This window comes from Colletotrichum fructicola (genome assembly GCF_000319635.2).
Source record: "Colletotrichum fructicola Nara gc5 chromosome Unknown KSG_Nara_v1_contig09, whole genome shotgun sequence".
Lineage (NCBI taxonomy): Eukaryota > Fungi > Ascomycota > Sordariomycetes > Glomerellales > Glomerellaceae > Colletotrichum > Colletotrichum fructicola.
The window spans coordinates 3,651,407-3,667,210 of record NW_027094059.1 but is presented as its reverse complement, the minus strand read 5'-3'; the positions used below and the strand labels follow the sequence as shown (position 1 = coordinate 3,667,210).

The window sequence follows — 15,804 nt, the reverse complement described above, 5'->3', positions numbered from 1 at the left end:
ATCTCACTCCAACATCGTTCCGCGGGAGATTGTAAGAATCCATCCCCAAGGCTACAATTCCAATGGGCATGAGGAGGCCTGGTTTTCGAAGAAGGTGCCGAAGATTCAGTCCGATGGCAGGTGCTGGTATATGTCCTACATACCTTAGACACGCCGTGAGCATGGTTGCGGTATTCCTGTCTGCGCAATGAAATCATTGTTAACGGCATCAATTCTCCGTATCCTTTCCCTACCATGTACTTCTTTGTGTGAAACAAACTACACAAATTCTTCCTGTATCATGCAATACTACTGTAGAAACATGAGATATCGGTGTCAACATCCTATTCACCGGTATTTTCTCGCGAAGTCGCCTTGAAAATGGTATGGAAAACAAGCTTATGAAGTCATTTTGATGTTCTTGACCCTGGTACTTGCTTGCACCAAGTACCGCCTCCAACAGTTGCCCCACACCGAGTGGCTGCTCCGCGTTGACTTCAGTCGCGACGGACGGTTCAAATGATCGATGATCTCGTTCGAGGCTCGCGAGCATGACATTTCATCCTTCGGGCTCATCGTCTAGGCCAAAATATCGAACGATTGTTTATTGCGGTTGCGGAAGTTGATGTCCCAAAGACCGGAAGATAACCACGTCCTAAAGTCCTTGATACGCGTATTCGGTTGAGTAGCAACATCGCACATGGCTTCACGCTTGCGGATCCGAAACCGAGGGTGCTGCACTGCACCGTCACAACATGCGCGACGAGATCTATCGAAAGATTTGAGAAACATATTGCTACGCAGATGGCGCAGATCAATTGGTTGCATCTGATCGCAACAGCATCCGCAGAGACGACCCCGAAGACTTGCCTAAGCAGCCCCTTGTTATCACGTATCGAACGCGATCAATTAGCGAGATCAGTGCCGCCCGGGATTCGAACCTGGCGCAAGCGAGCCCCACACGGCTAAATTCCCCGTCAACGAATTCTTGTTTCTGCTGCAGTGTGCTTGTGATAGGGGTGAATCTTCTCGACGACCTGCCAAGCCGAAAGATGGAAAAGTGTGCGTCGCAGATGAGCTTTGTGATACGCGGAGTTAGAAAAGCATTAACCGCCCGTCGAGATCGTTTTCTTATCCCCGGTGTGTTGGATCGCAGCGGAGTCAACATCAAATTCGTCGATCCCCTTTTTTAAACCTCGGCGTCGCTTTCGGGGTGTCGATGCCATCTAATGTCCCGCCAGTGTGGCGGAAATTTGGGGTTCGTCCAGCTTTATGGGACGCGACGAGTGATCAGCGACCCGTTCTTGAACGCAGCCACAGGCAGAGCTGGCAGACTCGAGAGGGCCAATGGTCAACCCGCCTCCGTCCAATGTTCCGCGATACTTTTCCCCCGCGACGCGAGTAATGAGCTGTCAGGGCAAGCTTGTGGCACAGTTTCCCAAACCCAGCTAAACGGCGATGAACCCCGCGGTGATCGTAATCCTCGACAGGCTATTCGTTCGTTCCACAGCTGTCATCCAGATGCCGTTCGGTAGTGAAGCGGCGGAGCCATCCCGTCTAGCGCGTATCGACCAATCCAGAGCGAGAGCGAACCCGAGACCGACTCCCTTACACCGTGCTATGCTGGGCAGCGTGGCATTGCTAGCGAAGCATGGACGCTCTCTTCATACCGGCTGCGGGCCGCGACTGCGCGGAGAGGGAACCGTCGCTTTGCTGGCCGTCGGTAATTCGAGTGAAACGCTGCGGGTGGAGTCGAGCTCGCGCGAGCAATGGGCAGAAGCAATGTCAGCGGAACGAGAGACATGGGATGGGGAGGTGCCACTTTGCACATGTTCACCTAGAGATAGGACTTCTTCTAGAACCCGAGCATAGGGCCTTGTTGCCCATGGAGCTCCAGAAGGGCAATCCCCGCCTTTAAGGCTTAGACAGCTGCTTGTCGTACTCGCTCTCGTCTGAAGTCAGGAATAAAACCAGCGCGATGGAACGCCCTACCAGACGGTTTGGGAGCTGAGGCCTCAAGCTCTTTCTCGAACACCCTTTTCACTCTTTTTGTTGCATCTCGGCCTTCAAAGACACTAGACGCATCATGGCGCTCCTCACCTTTAGTCTGGCCAACACGGTCGGCCTGGTATTTGGCCTGGTGAGTTGACTCGGGTACCTGTACCGACGATGATCGTGGTAATTTAACAAACTTCAAACCAGTTCTTCCTCTACACCTTCGGGCACATGTTCTACAACCTCTATCTCCACCCACTCCGAAGATTCCCCGGTCCCTTCTGGATGCGCGCAACATGGCTGCCGTTCTGTTACAAGCTGTGCACGGGTACTTTGCCCTACGATATGCTCGACCTTCATAGACAGTACGGAACGGTCGTGCGTATCGGCCCCGACGAGCTTGCGTTCCACGACTCCCGCGCATGGAAGGACATTATGGGTCACCGCCCCAGCGGCGGCGCCGAGATGGACAAGTCGCAGAAGTTCTACCGTGCCGTTCCCGGCGCCCCCTCCGATATCGTCAACTCCGGCCGTGAGGAGCACTCCGCCCTCCGTCGCTCCCTGGCACACGGTTTCAGTGAGCGCAGCATGCGTGACCAGCAGCCCATCATCAAGCAGTACATCGACCTCCTCTTCCAAAGACTTCACGAGCATTGCGACAAGGGTGCTAAGGCTCTCGACTTGGCTGCTTGGTACAACTACACCACCTTCGACATCATCGGCGACTTGGCTTTCGGCGAGGCTTTCGGCAGCTTGGATAACTCCGACTACCATCCTTGGGTGAAGGCGATTTTCCAGATGGCGCGTGTCGGCACCGTCCTCCAGACGATTACCCACTACCCCTTCCTCGGAACTATCATGATGGCCTTGGTCCCTGAGAGTGTCAAGCGCGAGCAACAAAAGCACGAGGAATTCACCACGGCTAAGCTGCAGCGCCGCATCGATATTGGACACGAGCGACCCGATCTTATTGAGGGCTTGCTGAGGAAGAAGGATGACTGGGTAAGTGGCGCTTCTATTGCCATGCTCACTTCATAGCTAACGCCGCAAGAACATGACTTTCCCCAAGTTGAAGGCCAACAGCAGTATTCTCATCATTGGTGGTTCTGAGACGACGGCCACCCTCCTTTCCGGCGTCACCTACTTCCTCTTGACGAACCCCATCGCGATGAAGAAGCTCACCGACGAGGTTCGCTCCGCTTTCAAGGATGAGAGCGAGATCGACTTTGTATCTTCCAGCAACCTACCCTACCTCCTTGCCTGCTTGGAGGAGGCTCTCCGCATGTACCCTCCTGTGCCCATCGGCCTGCCCCGTGTCGTCCCCGCCGGAGGCGCCACAATTTGCGACGAGTTCATCCCCGAGGGAGTAAGTGCATCTTCACGTCATCTACAGGCTCTATCTAACCTTTCATAGACTACCGTGTCCGTTTACCAATGGGCTATGTACTACTCTGAGAAGAACTTCGTGGACCCCAAGAGCTACCACCCCGAGAGATGGCTCGGCGACCCGGCATTCGCCAAGGACAACAAGGACGCTTTCCAACCCTTCCACCTCGGACCCCGCAACTGCATCGGTCGAAAGTGAGTAATCTCCCACGCGCCAGGCCACTGGGAATACGGTGACTAATACGTATACGCGTTTAGCCTGGCTTACGTCGAGATGCGCATCATCCTCGCACGCATGCTCTACAACTTTGACATGAAAATTGCCGACGACAGCCTCGACTGGGTCGGTAAGCAGAAGATTTACCTGCTCTGGGAGAAGGGCCCCCTTAACGTCTACCTCACTCCCGCCAAGCGCTCTTGAGTGCGCTGTTGAGACACGTCTAGACACAGCGGGTTTCCGAAGCATAATCCAGCGAATACGCGCATGGCGTCGTTTTCGTAATCGATACATACTTTATTAACGGTGTCGGCATTGCGGTGAGTGGGATACACCGAGAGCCCGTACTGAAAGTGGGCATCATCATGAGCGTTTCCTTTATCGGGTCTGGTTTGGAATTCCTAAAGCATTGTACATACGTCTCGAGAACTATAGACCTCAGCATTTCCTAGTAAATTTAAAGCATTTCCCCACAAATGAGGTTGCCTTCGGTTGGAGTCGACGCGCGGAAGGTTTCTCAACAGTCAAGGTTGCAACTCTCACGTCGTGGCCCAATGATCATCTCTACCCGCCATCCTTGCTCAGCGGGAATAGAGCTCAGTCTAGAACACCGAGCGGAATCGTCCATTGCCGTCATAGCTAAGTCTGGTTAAGCGCGCGTCAGCCGTGCGGCGCGAACCAGCAGCCAAGTTCCTTGATCATACTCCCGTGCAACGTTGTCGGAATTCTGACTCTCTGAGCTTGAAGGTCACCCGGTCCACTTAATGGTGCCCCTCTTTGGGGGTTATACGTATGCTATACCACAAATTTCAAGGCTACTTCAGGACTGACTGAGAATATGCAAGACCATGAGATTGCTTCCGTCGATGGCATGCTGACGCGAATCAGTTCGCGGTCGAGCTCGCTGACCGCTACAAAATTCCTTACATGGAGGTGAGCCGAATAACAAGCCGTGACTTATTCGATGTTCTATGGGCAAGTGCCCAAAACGATTTGAGTCACAACCACACCAGGGGAATACATGACGGTGTAAGTTGGATAGGACTCCTGAAGAAATGCTCATACTGCGCTGGGGGTGAGTCCAATATGCAACAGCGCATGGAAAGGGACTGCACAGAAACAAGATCCCGATATCCTCCCAGGACTAAATGAAGGTTATATTAAGCAGCATAACAGGCCCTTATCCTTATTCGTTTTTGCTCGATAGCCCTTCGGTCATCCTGATATCCGCAACCTCAGTCGTCGTCGCTTGCAGGCTCTTCTATGTTGTTCTCAGATTCATTCAATTCGCCTCCTGCATCGTCCTCTGTTTCGGTCCATTCAGACTCTGTGTATTCCTCCAGATCATCCGAATCCTCTGTCTCGGATGGGTCCCAGTGTGACACTTGATCCCACGGTGACGCCTCAACCTTCTCCTTCAATACCTCAATGTTCTCGCCAACTGACTCGAGCGCTGCATCTATCATCCGCTCCCGAATCTGAAGACTAATGGCCTCGTACGTCCGCAACGATCCCCATTGCTCCCAGTCCCTCTTTTCACTAATAAGTGACTGCAAGATCGCTATAGCCCCGTGGTAAATACCATCTTCGAGATGCTGGCGGATGCGCTGCAGTCTGCTGATGTCAAGTTCCAAGCTTTGATCTCGAAGCTTCTTGTATAGCGCAACAAACGCATTTTCCTCCTGGAACATAGGCCTTCGGCAAGAGTCCAAGGACCATATTGGGACGTGCAAAACCTTACTAAAGCAATCCCACGGGGTATGATGCCAATCATCCTCCTGATCTACATATAAAACTGGAAGGGGCAGTTCCATCAAGTACTGTAGTGCTTCAAAACGGGCCTCTCTTGCTGCCAAATGCAACAGATTTCGTTTCCCTCTCAGCTTTGTGATCTGAGCGCCGGCTTCAATCAAACACTTCATCACCTCCGGCTGGTTGCCGAAGATAGCGCGATCCAACGGTCGTTCCTTTTGATTGTTCATAGCATTAATGTCGGCTCCGGCTTCTAGAAGTAGACGTATTGTGGTCATTGCTGCTCTTCTAGTAACCTTTACCCCGTGCAGAGTACTACTTCCCATGTCGTGTAAAGGAGTAAATCCCCGAAGACATGATGCCTTTGCTGAGGCTCCTGCGGAAAGCAAAATCTTTACGATCGCCCCCGGGTCTTCTGCTGGTTCGATATATGGATCTGAGGCAAAATGCAATGCCGTCTCTCCAAACGTCGAAGTTGCGTTGACCGAACAACCGGCATCTAATAGGTAATGCACAAGATCGGTATGTCCGCGTGCGGAAGCCTGAAACAGTGGGGTATTCCCTTCGTAGTCCGGTTGATCAATGTTGCATCCCAGACGAATAAGTTCTCGCACGGCGTAAAGGTTGCCGTTTTTGGATGCAACTGTCAAAGGTGTATGGCCTTCATGATTCCACTGGTCAACAGTCCAGGGATATTTGGTGATAAGTCCTTGGAGGTCATGTGTAGTTGTTGTATTTTCGTCCCGATCAACAGCTTCATGAAGCTCAGTTTGTGACGCATCAACGACGTCTTCTCCGTACGAGGCTATAAGGCGAATAGCCATTGCCCTTCGACTTGATAGGTCAGGTCTCCTCAGTTCACGGTTGGCAGTAAAGAGCCAGTCTCTGAACGGCCGGGAACCTAGACGTCAGCTGAATGGGTCAAGCTATGCGATAATGACAAAATGGGCTCTCACGGATGATACGTATCCTTGCGTAAATGCTCACTCCAAAGTTCCATAAGAAATTCCAACGTTTCTTCCGTTGCCCTAAGAATTGCACTCTTAAATATGGATCTAGAGTTAGAAATTTGAGGTCACAGAAGGAAATCGCCGGTCTCGGTTGAATTCACTCACCGACATGATGTTGTTCCCCACAGCGTCACGATCGTCTGGTAACAGGCGGCCATACGCTAGCATGGAACCCCAGACTGCCTCTTTGTTGTGCAGCTCTATAGCCAACAAAGTTTCATCGTTGTTAGGCACTACTCTGACTGATCGCAAAGAAGAGCGCAGTTCGCGGAAGCTGTCCATATAAACCTGGAACGAGACAAATCGTGCGCAGAGCCAGGCGGGTAACTGATACCCAAAGGTCGCTGAAGACCTTCTGTTACCTTTGCAGCCAAGCTCGGTACATTCACTATTCCCTCCGAGCAGTAGGCGCTGGTCGTAAGTGACGGATAGAGACCCAATGAGGGTCCCGATCCAGCTAGGATATCTGACTGCAGAAGACCGAGAGCTATGGCAGCGGCAGCGACATGGTTGAGGACACCTCCCGGCACCTGGGAATCTGGCTTCAAGAATGACCATGTCCATTCCGACGATCTTCTTCCCGTCCGATGGTCGTCCATCCGCAGACATTAGTGAGAGTTGTCTCATTCTTGTTTGTACTTGCCCAGGAATGGCGCAATCTTCCTCATTCCTGAACCCGTTTCCGCAAGTAGAGGCGCTAGACAAGGCGTCATCTCCTTCCGAAGCGTCGGTTTCAGAGTCTGAGGCAGATCCTAAATCGTGGTGGCTAGCGGATCGCAACGTGAGCCTTTCAATGTGCAGTGACATTTGTCTTTGGTTGACATTTGTTAGCCTCAACTGTCTGCAAGCGAACTCTTGTTTGGGGAACAGCAGCATACATACACTGTGCCCTTGAAGGTCAGGGTAGCCAGCGCAAGTTGAAGGGCTGAGCGGGCATCACGAGCCTTGTCGCGACACTGCTGTAGCTCCTTTTGCATCCAAAACCATCTCGCCATCTTAGGCTTGATCTTGCCATTTTGCCCAACCTGAGTACATTTCTGGCGAACCTTATCGAGTCTATTTGCGATGTCGGTAATTTGGCCTCTGGCTAGCCGGAGGTCCGGACCTTCGATCTCGTTGTCATGGAATATCATTCCTTGCGTGTTGGCTGCCTCCACAGCAGCCCGGAGACTTTCGATCTGTGCGACACGCATTTCGCCTTAGCTACAGTGGTATCAAAGAGTGCCGTTGCACTGACACGCGCGAACGCATCTTTGGACTTGCCTCGTTGTTGAGCGATGCTAGCTCGTTGCCGATTTTCGGGATTTCTTGAAGCAGGTTTACCACATGGCGACCGGCCAACAACGCTTGGCCGATGGCGATGAAGCTAGCAGCAATGCCTATGGCCTCCATCTTTTGAGCAATTTTCTAATGCCTTGATAGTCTCGGAGATCAGCGATATTCCCTTCGAGTTTGAGGGGTCGAAGAACTTGTCGGAAATCCGAAGTCGACGACCAGCCAGAACCTCAGCCTGATCCGACACATGCTACCCGACCCCGCCGCTTCCATCGTCTGACTGTGCATAACCAGTACCAATCATGTTGGCTGAAGTCGCATGCAACGTGTTCGTCTATCACAAATGGACATGGCATTGGTGGCACATTCTAGCTGCCTTATCTAGTGGATGTGCATTGCCATGGAATCCTACTGGTTTGCTTAGGTAGCCAAGCCATTCGTCAAGCCACCGCACCAGGACCAACCGGTACACCAGTTGCTGGCGTTCAATCTTCATCAAGTGAGGATTGCTGTATCCCATGGATTGGAGATTTACGGAGCCACAAGCACTCACCAATACCTCTACGTGTAACTTCTCTAACGATCCACTACTGTTGTCCCCCACCCAGCGACTGAACCCGTCCAAGCTCAAACAACTCAACCCTATCGCGACCCGCTTCAACTCCACAAACACGCAATGAACATCCCATTCTCCATGAATGAAATTCCACCCACAACCATGCATCCACCACATCTCACGATGCGCTCAACAGTGCAGCAAGCCCTGATGGTCTAGCGGTATGATTCTCCCTTAGGGTCGTCTTTACGACTCCTCCATCCTGGGAGAGGTCCCAGGTTCGATCCCTGGTTAGGGCCCATTTGTTTTTGTTTTGTCTTCGAAGTTCCAGACTTTGACTTTTGCCGGTCGGGAGACCCATTGCAAGTCAGTAACAACTGCAATATCACTGACCTGTTTCGACACTTACAGATACTTGTTATCTCCAGCCTGGCTCTTAATGACCGTCATGTCAGCATGCACTTAGGGCGTGGTTTCGTCGTTGGTATACCTCGCCCTGCGCCCTATCACATACACATCTATAGCACGCCTTAACATACGCCCTTCCCCATCCACTAAAGGCTAACCTTAGTCAGAGTCGGGATGTCAGGCGCCGTGATTGAAGTTAAGTCTTCATAAATTCCACGACCGTACAAGTGAGAGCAAGCCTCGACTTTCTGACTACCTTTTGCAAGTAAAGTAACCTAACTCCAGAACGCGACCATGCCCGAGCCACAGATCATTCGTTGGGGCATCATTGCCACTGGAGGCATCGCAAAAGCATTGTGAGCTACTTCCTGCACACTGGATAATGAATAGCATGCTAATCTTCTCTAACAGCGGAAAGGATCTTTCGGTCGACCCCTCCACGCGCAATGTGAAGGACATTCGCCATGAACTGGTTGCTGCCGCATCTTCGTCGTCAAAATCGAGGGCGGAATCATTTCTAAGAGAATGTGGTGCGCCAGAGCACGCAATCGCCTACTCGTCTTATTCAGAGCTCGCTCAGGATCCCAGGGTCGATGTAATCTACATCGCGACGCCCCATTCGCACCACTACCAGAACGCCATGATGTGTTTGGAGGCCGGAAAGAACGTCCTCTGTGAGAAGGCATTTACAGTCAACGCCAAGCAAGCTCGAGCTTTGGCCGCAAAGGCTAAGGAGAAGAACCTCCTCCTGATGGAAGGGATGTGGACGCGGTACTTCCCTTTGTCCATCTACGTTCGCGAGTTGGTCACTTCGGGCCGACTTGGACCAGTTGAACGCGTCTTGGCCGAACACAGCCTACCTTACGCAGGGCTGTTCAATAATGATGATCACATCATGATCAACCCTCGTCTTGCCGGTGGAATCCTTCTAGACGGAGGGATCTACAGTTTGACTTGGGCTTTCCAGACGCTGTACCACACGCAGCCGGCCAATTCTAGACAGCGGCCTATCGTCAACAGCGCCGCTGCCAAGTATGCCCCCACAGGTGTTGACGCGATGACGACTATTCTTCTGGAGTTTCCTCGGAGCCAAGAGAACGGTGGCACGGCACATGCAGTTGCCTCAACGTCTTTGGGGTTGTCTAACGACGCTGTAGCAGGCGCAAACGATGTGATCGTGCCCAATATTCGGATTCAAGGTCCTAAGGGAGAAATCCAAGTGTTTCCCCCTGCCTACAGACCCACTCGCACGAGGCTTGTTCTGAAAGATGGCACGATAGAAGACAAGCAATGGCCGCAACCGGGACCGGGAGTTGGCAGCGGATGGTACAACGGGTATGGCTTAACGCCTCACCCGGAGGGCGAAGGTCACGGTCTCTTTTGGGAAGCTGATGATGCCGGAAGGGCTCTAATCGAAGGAAGAAGTGAAGGAAGCTTCGTAGGGCTTGATGAAAGCATCTTGATTATGGAAATTATGGACGAAGTCCGGGATTCCGCTGGTCTGAGGTATCCTGAGGAGATTGAAACCACCAATTTTCCTACTCAGATCTAAGTGGCATTCATTGATCGATATTGAGAACTACAAGTTTAGTCGGTACATCTTTTGGGATTGGAATCATGCATAAGCACATTTTCAAGTTGTGACGGGACCACCTTTGCTGTCCGTATGCTCAGGTATGCTGAGCCTACATCAGACCTCGCGGAAGCTTTGCGGCTTAATTTAGGCAAACCGGGCTTTCTGGCCGCAAGGGGTGTTTGTGCACGACGAATGGAGCTCACCATCATCTCACATAGCTCGCAGTTGTTTGTTGTCTGTCGAGCGCACACTCCACTTTCAGATCCATGAACTCCAGCATCCCCTGACTGCATAATCACACTGTAAGGTAGTCCGTCATGGCACCACTCGAACGGGATTCTCTCATTTCCATTCATCCTAAGCGAGTTTGTACGAGCAGAACACATGCAGGGCAGGAGAAATCCACAAGTGGCTTCTTAGCTGAAGGAACTAAGACTTGATAGTCAAGAAGTACCTTAGTCAAGAAATATCTCAGATTCAAAACAAGGCACGTACAACATCTGGCGCACCCAGCCAAACCTCCTCACACCGCTGCAAGGTTACATGGCGACGTGCATCGCCAAAACTTCACGACATGCAGTGTGAGTATACGTAACGTAAGGAGGCACACTATCCCTCGAACATGTGCACAAAACAGTTCGAAGAGATATTCGTTGCAATCAGTATATCAGCTATCATTCACCCAGCCTTAAGCTTCCCTAGTTTCAGTGCTGTCACCTCTGTCTGCCTAGCCATCGCCGCATTCGGCATCATTGATCACTTCGGGAAACCATGTTCATCCATCTTTCTATTCTATTTGTGTGGCTTCTATATGTGGCAGAGGCTTTCCAAGACAACGCTCAAAGTCACACCTTTGGTCATTTCAGTAACTCGTCAAGCCCGGCCCCGCACCCGACCTGCCAGGATGGGTTAGGCTTCTGTAGCTCGTCAGAGGGGTTCCCTAGCCAGAACATCACCCAAGTAAGTGACTGAGAGGGCGGTGGCTTCTCGAAATTTCTGACGAGTTAGCAGATATCTCAACCTCCAGGAACGACGATCTCCGCCACAGCTGAGACCGCGCGGCGAAATGAAACACTGCATTCGACAAACGGCATTTCCTCTGCCACTTTGTCACCAATCAGCATTTCCAAAGGGCCTATCTGGAGCAACAGCACAAATTCATCAACTTCCCAGACTCTCTCGTAGTCGAAACCCGTTGAGAATCACTCAAGAGGTAATCGGACATCATCTGCCTCGACAAAGATCACCTCAATCGGAAGTTCCAGCGTCGGCATCAGCAGAACATTGGCCTCAAAAGACTCGGCCTCCAGTCGAATATTGAGGACAAGTAGTCTGATTCACACCTTCTCGATACCTCGTAGCAGTCAAACGCCTCCATCATCTCCGACCGCCACTCAAAACAACACCGCTTTCTCTCTGCTTCAACCTTCGAATACCGAAGTGCCTGGAAGCAAGTGGACCGTTCCTTGGGTTGACCCTCACACTACAACTTCATCCTCGGCGCATTGGACAGATAAAGCTGAATCTACAATCACCACAACACCCCCCGGAGCATCCTTTCTGACTCTTTCCGACCTCACCGTTACAACGCCGATTATTATTACCACAACGCCACCCGGTAGCACCGAAGCAACGATTTTGCCAGGTGAGATCAATCCGCCGCCCTTTGGCCAATGCATGTTTGATTGCCTAATGCTTCGCAGTCATTGTCAAGAAAGAGAAAAAGACGAAAGAAGGCGGCGGAGACGACAACGATTTCATCTTAATCCCATTCATATGTCTCGGGTGCTTTCCTGGAGGATTTCCTCACAAGATCAGCATAGAGTTCAAGCTGCCTGAGTTCTGTATCAAGATTTTGTGGTTCGAGATCGGGAATTGCCCTAGTGACGATGGCAAGAAAGGGGGAGAAGACGGCGGCGGAGACAAAGGGGGAGACGACAGCAACGACGATGACGACGATGACGACGACGATGATGTTGATGACGAAGACAAGTCATCCTCAGAATCCTCAGCGTCATCTTCAACATCGAGCTCTTCTTGCACAGACACCGTCACTGCGACCCACCGGACAGTGTATTGCTCTGTAACCCAAGGTCAGTCATCGCTCTGGTTTCCCCAAAATTTCAGTCTGTTGGAATAGTACGCTGATGCATTTTCATCTCCCAGACATTCGCGGAGGCGAGAACGCAAAGGCAACTGCCGTTACTACGTGTCTCAGCAGTATCCAGACCGAGATTACGGGCTGCAGCGTGCTCAACTCGGTCACCACAGTAACCACGACAAGGACTGGCAGCGAAAAGCCATACCCGACATGCGGCCCGGATGTTTGCGGTGAGGACTGTCCGGTGCCAAGTGCGACATCTACCAGCAACCCAACCTCCACTAGCCAACCACCTCTACCCCTCCTGAAACGAGGCGATCCTGCTAATGGCGAATGGCGTGGCCCTGAAGACTACCAACTTGGTTACGACGAGTTTATGCCAGAGCAGATCAGGGAAGCTCGCAACGCCGCGACGGACCCTAACCCAGGCCCTGGCGGCTACAAACCTAAGCTTTTGAGAGTTCCGCCCTCCCATATGGACCCAGTCCACAATTTCAAAGTCTCGACTCAATGGGTATCTTTCAAAGACAATGTGGAGACATTAGCCATTGAGGGACTTTGGGGCTGTACGGCAGTGGTTGTTGTCTCTAACAGAGGTGCTTGGGTAAGCTACTTTTCGGAGGCATTGATGGGAAGAAACAACCTGAATGATTTCAGGTCCGCGCTCGCTGACCATCGTCTCGGGTCTGGTGAGGGTGATCCAATGCGAAAGTGGAATGAGTACGGTATCGAAAACCTTATGAACGACCCAGGGGCCGGGGACCATGGGGTGATTTTCGGCGACGAGAACAATGATGACGAAAACATTGCGAGCCTCAACATACAGGCCTTCATCATCACGCCACGCCCGAGATATAGCTACTACAACGACGACGGTACTCCACGGGCAGATCGCTTTCTTCAGAATCCCAATCACTTCAATATGTAGATATTATACCCTCTCCACGTCGACTGGATCAGACAAGACTTGGACAGTGTGTTCCAGAACAGGCTTACACATTGGGTTACAACTCTTGACTATCCTACACCAATGCTTCTCTGGTCAGATTGGAAGGGATACCAGCAGAATCACTTGACACTTCAGGATACAGTCAACATACTGAAGGATGTTAACTGTGAAAAGGCCCGCGGGAAAACAACTGTTCAGTACAAACCAGCAGAGTCATGTAATGTAAGGGCTGAATGGCGTATCTTCTCAGATACCATGAGGCAACAGGGTGAATCCCGGTGGGTTCCAGAAGATGGTCAGGTATGGAGAGGTGGAAGGGCTGCTGACGAAATGGATTTGGATCCCGACCAACCGGGCCTTGCCCGCAGAAAGGTCTGCCCACGTCCTAGCCTGACTACCTCCTCATGTTCCGTCACTGTCACTGCCACGCATCAGACAGTGTTTTGTTCCGTATCTAAAGGTAAGTTCGGAGAGACTTCTTGCATCAAAACAAGAGCATTCACTGACTTGTTTATCCCAGCCGTGGCTGTTGGAAATGCCACCCAAACGACAGCTACGACAACATGCTTGAGCAGCGCATACACCACCGTCACAGGTTGTAGCGTCGCCAACTCAGTCGTCGCAACCACGGTCGCAACCACGCAGACCTCCAGCGCAAGGGCTTTACCTACATGCGGGCCAGATTCCTGCGGTAGTTGCCAGCCGTTGCACTTGATACCACCACAAGAGCCGCCACAAGAGTCTTCCGATGAACCCATGCAGCAAAGTGTTCCTCGGCCGCTTGCGAAACGGGGGGATAAAGCCTACGGCTTCTGGCAAGACATTCACAATTCTCACAGTGGCTATCGCCAATGGATGCCGGCGCAAATTCGACAAGCACGTTTGGCGTCGCAAAATCCCTTCCCAGCAGAACCAGGAGCATTCAGGCCCACATTTCTTAAGGCAATGCCTGAAGGATTTGACTTGCCGGTATCCACGAAATTTGTGCTTTTCAAAGACAAGCCCGAGACTCTCGCCATCGAAGGACTCTGGGGCTGCACAGTCGTTCTTGTGGTATCCAATCGAGGTGCCTGGGCCGCTTACTTTTGGGAAAGAACGATGTACGATGAACAAGAAATGACACGAGCTCTAGACGAGTGGCGACATGGTACTGGAGAAGAAGAAGAAATGTTTCAGTACAACGAACGTGGCCTCGACCAGCTGACCGATTATGAGCGGGATGGAGACGTGGGTGTTATGTTTGGCAACCCGGCAGACGAAGATGTTGACCATTTGAACATCAAGGCCTTCATCTTCGCGCCTCGACGCAAGCCGGTATATCGAAACCCCGACGGCTCGTCAACAGGTGATCTCAGCAATGAACACTTCGCAGCGGGCGCTGTAGATCCCGACTTTGAGGATAGCGTGGAACTCATTATCAGACCTTCAAAGAAAGTTTAACGGCGAAATCGAGATTGATATCGTCGACTATCCCAGACCAACGCTTATACTCGCGGACTACGATTCGTGGATGGGTCTCTCTGACGATGTGGCAATGTCCGATCGGTTTCTTGTTCCTGTCATCAAGACCCTAATGGACGATGTCTGTAGGGTTCATCGAGGCAAGGTGATTCTCCAGTATCAGCCCTCGAGATCCGCCTGCCAAGGTCTTACAGCGAAGTGGAGAGTATTTGCGGATGTCTATGGACAGGTTTCGATGGGGGAATGGCTACCAGAAGAGGGTCAACGCTGGCAAGGCGCAGACCCGCCAGCTGAGGGGGGAGCGGCTCAAAAGAGACAAGTCTGCTCCATGCCGACGATCATGTCTTCGTCCAACGCTTCTATAATGATTACCACGTCCAGAAGTGTGCAAGGGGGGTCTGTGACACCTTTTCCGTCAAGTTCACGATTGTCGCCGAACGGTACTTGGTCATTTACTTTGCCAGCCAACACGTCAATCCCGATGACAAGACTGCTCTCAACAAGCTTCAGCTCACTTTCAACGATAAAATCGAACACAACATCAACACCACGTTCCAGCACACTCTCGATCAACAGCACTCTGTTTTCTTCGATCACATCAAATGCGACATCTATAACACGGTCCAGTACACCCTCGATGAACAGTACTGCACTTTCCACCATGATATCGAACACGACCACAGTTCCACGGCTCGGCACAACCTTGTTGAACGGCACTTCTTCGTCTGTGATATCGATCAAAACAACATCCCAGATGGTGACAAGCAAGCCCTCGTCGACAACGTCAACAACATCCTCATCCACTCCCAAGAAAACAACGACACCAATTCCTGAGAAGTTCAGATGCCTAATGGATCAAGACTGTCCTGAGTGCGGAGGAGACAAAGCCAAGCAATGTACACTGATTGTGATGCCAGGCATAGATCTGACCAAAGACAGCAAACCCTTCCTGTGCGCTTGTCTTCCCAAGAGTCTGAGCAAATCTCCAACGCCTACTCCACCTGCAAAAACAACCTCGGCACCTCCAGTTCAGTGGACTGGGTCCTGCAATGAGAAAGGTGGGAGATTCGAGAAAGACAGGGCCAAAGAGATTGTTGAAAAGTTCTGCGAAGTCGCGTTCGAAAATGAGTGGAGTGACG

The 15,804-nt window shown here is 51.6% G+C and overlaps 5 protein-coding genes across 5 annotated transcripts; 4 read left to right on the top strand and 1 right to left on the bottom strand.

Moving 5' to 3' along the window:
- Positions 1–2,065: 2,065 nt before the first annotated feature.
- Positions 2,066–3,781, top strand: CGGC5_v015371 (Trichothecene C-15 hydroxylase; the record flags this gene model as incomplete). The annotated part of the gene is made up of 5 exons (XM_032022327.2): positions 2,066–2,119; positions 2,182–2,976; positions 3,026–3,340; positions 3,389–3,555; positions 3,619–3,781. 5 exons carry the CDS (start codon positions 2,066–2,068, stop codon positions 3,779–3,781), a joined length of 1,494 nt encoding a protein of 497 aa, XP_031880905.1.
- A 1,031-nt stretch (positions 3,782–4,812) lies between these two features.
- Positions 4,813–7,731, bottom strand: ANKK1-0 (Ankyrin repeat and protein kinase domain-containing protein 1; the record flags this gene model as incomplete). The annotated part of the gene is made up of 7 exons (XM_066153246.1): positions 4,813–6,214; positions 6,286–6,371; positions 6,445–6,627; positions 6,979–7,150; positions 7,222–7,517; positions 7,577–7,597; positions 7,663–7,731. The coding sequence occupies 7 exons, from the start codon at positions 7,729–7,731 to the stop codon at positions 4,813–4,815; spliced, it is 2,229 nt and encodes a 742-aa protein (XP_066007516.1).
- Positions 7,732–8,872: 1,141 nt separating this feature from the next.
- On the top strand, positions 8,873–10,130 carry CGGC5_v015369 (D-xylose 1-dehydrogenase; the record flags this gene model as incomplete). Its single annotated transcript, XM_032022325.1, has 2 exons — positions 8,873–8,934; positions 8,990–10,130. 2 exons carry the CDS (start codon positions 8,873–8,875, stop codon positions 10,128–10,130), a joined length of 1,203 nt encoding a protein of 400 aa, XP_031880903.1.
- Positions 10,131–10,925: 795 nt separating this feature from the next.
- Positions 10,926–13,183, top strand: CGGC5_v015368 (uncharacterized protein; the record flags this gene model as incomplete). The annotated part of the gene is made up of 4 exons (XM_032022324.2): positions 10,926–11,114; positions 11,397–11,799; positions 11,858–12,247; positions 12,321–13,183. 4 exons carry the CDS (start codon positions 10,926–10,928, stop codon positions 13,181–13,183), a joined length of 1,845 nt encoding a protein of 614 aa, XP_031880902.2.
- Positions 13,184–14,302: 1,119 nt separating this feature from the next.
- On the top strand, positions 14,303–15,499 carry CGGC5_v015367 (uncharacterized protein; the record flags this gene model as incomplete). Its single annotated transcript, XM_066153245.1, has 3 exons — positions 14,303–14,549; positions 14,608–14,786; positions 15,086–15,499. The coding sequence occupies 3 exons, from the start codon at positions 14,303–14,305 to the stop codon at positions 15,497–15,499; spliced, it is 840 nt and encodes a 279-aa protein (XP_066007422.1).
- Positions 15,500–15,804: the final 305 nt, after the last annotated feature.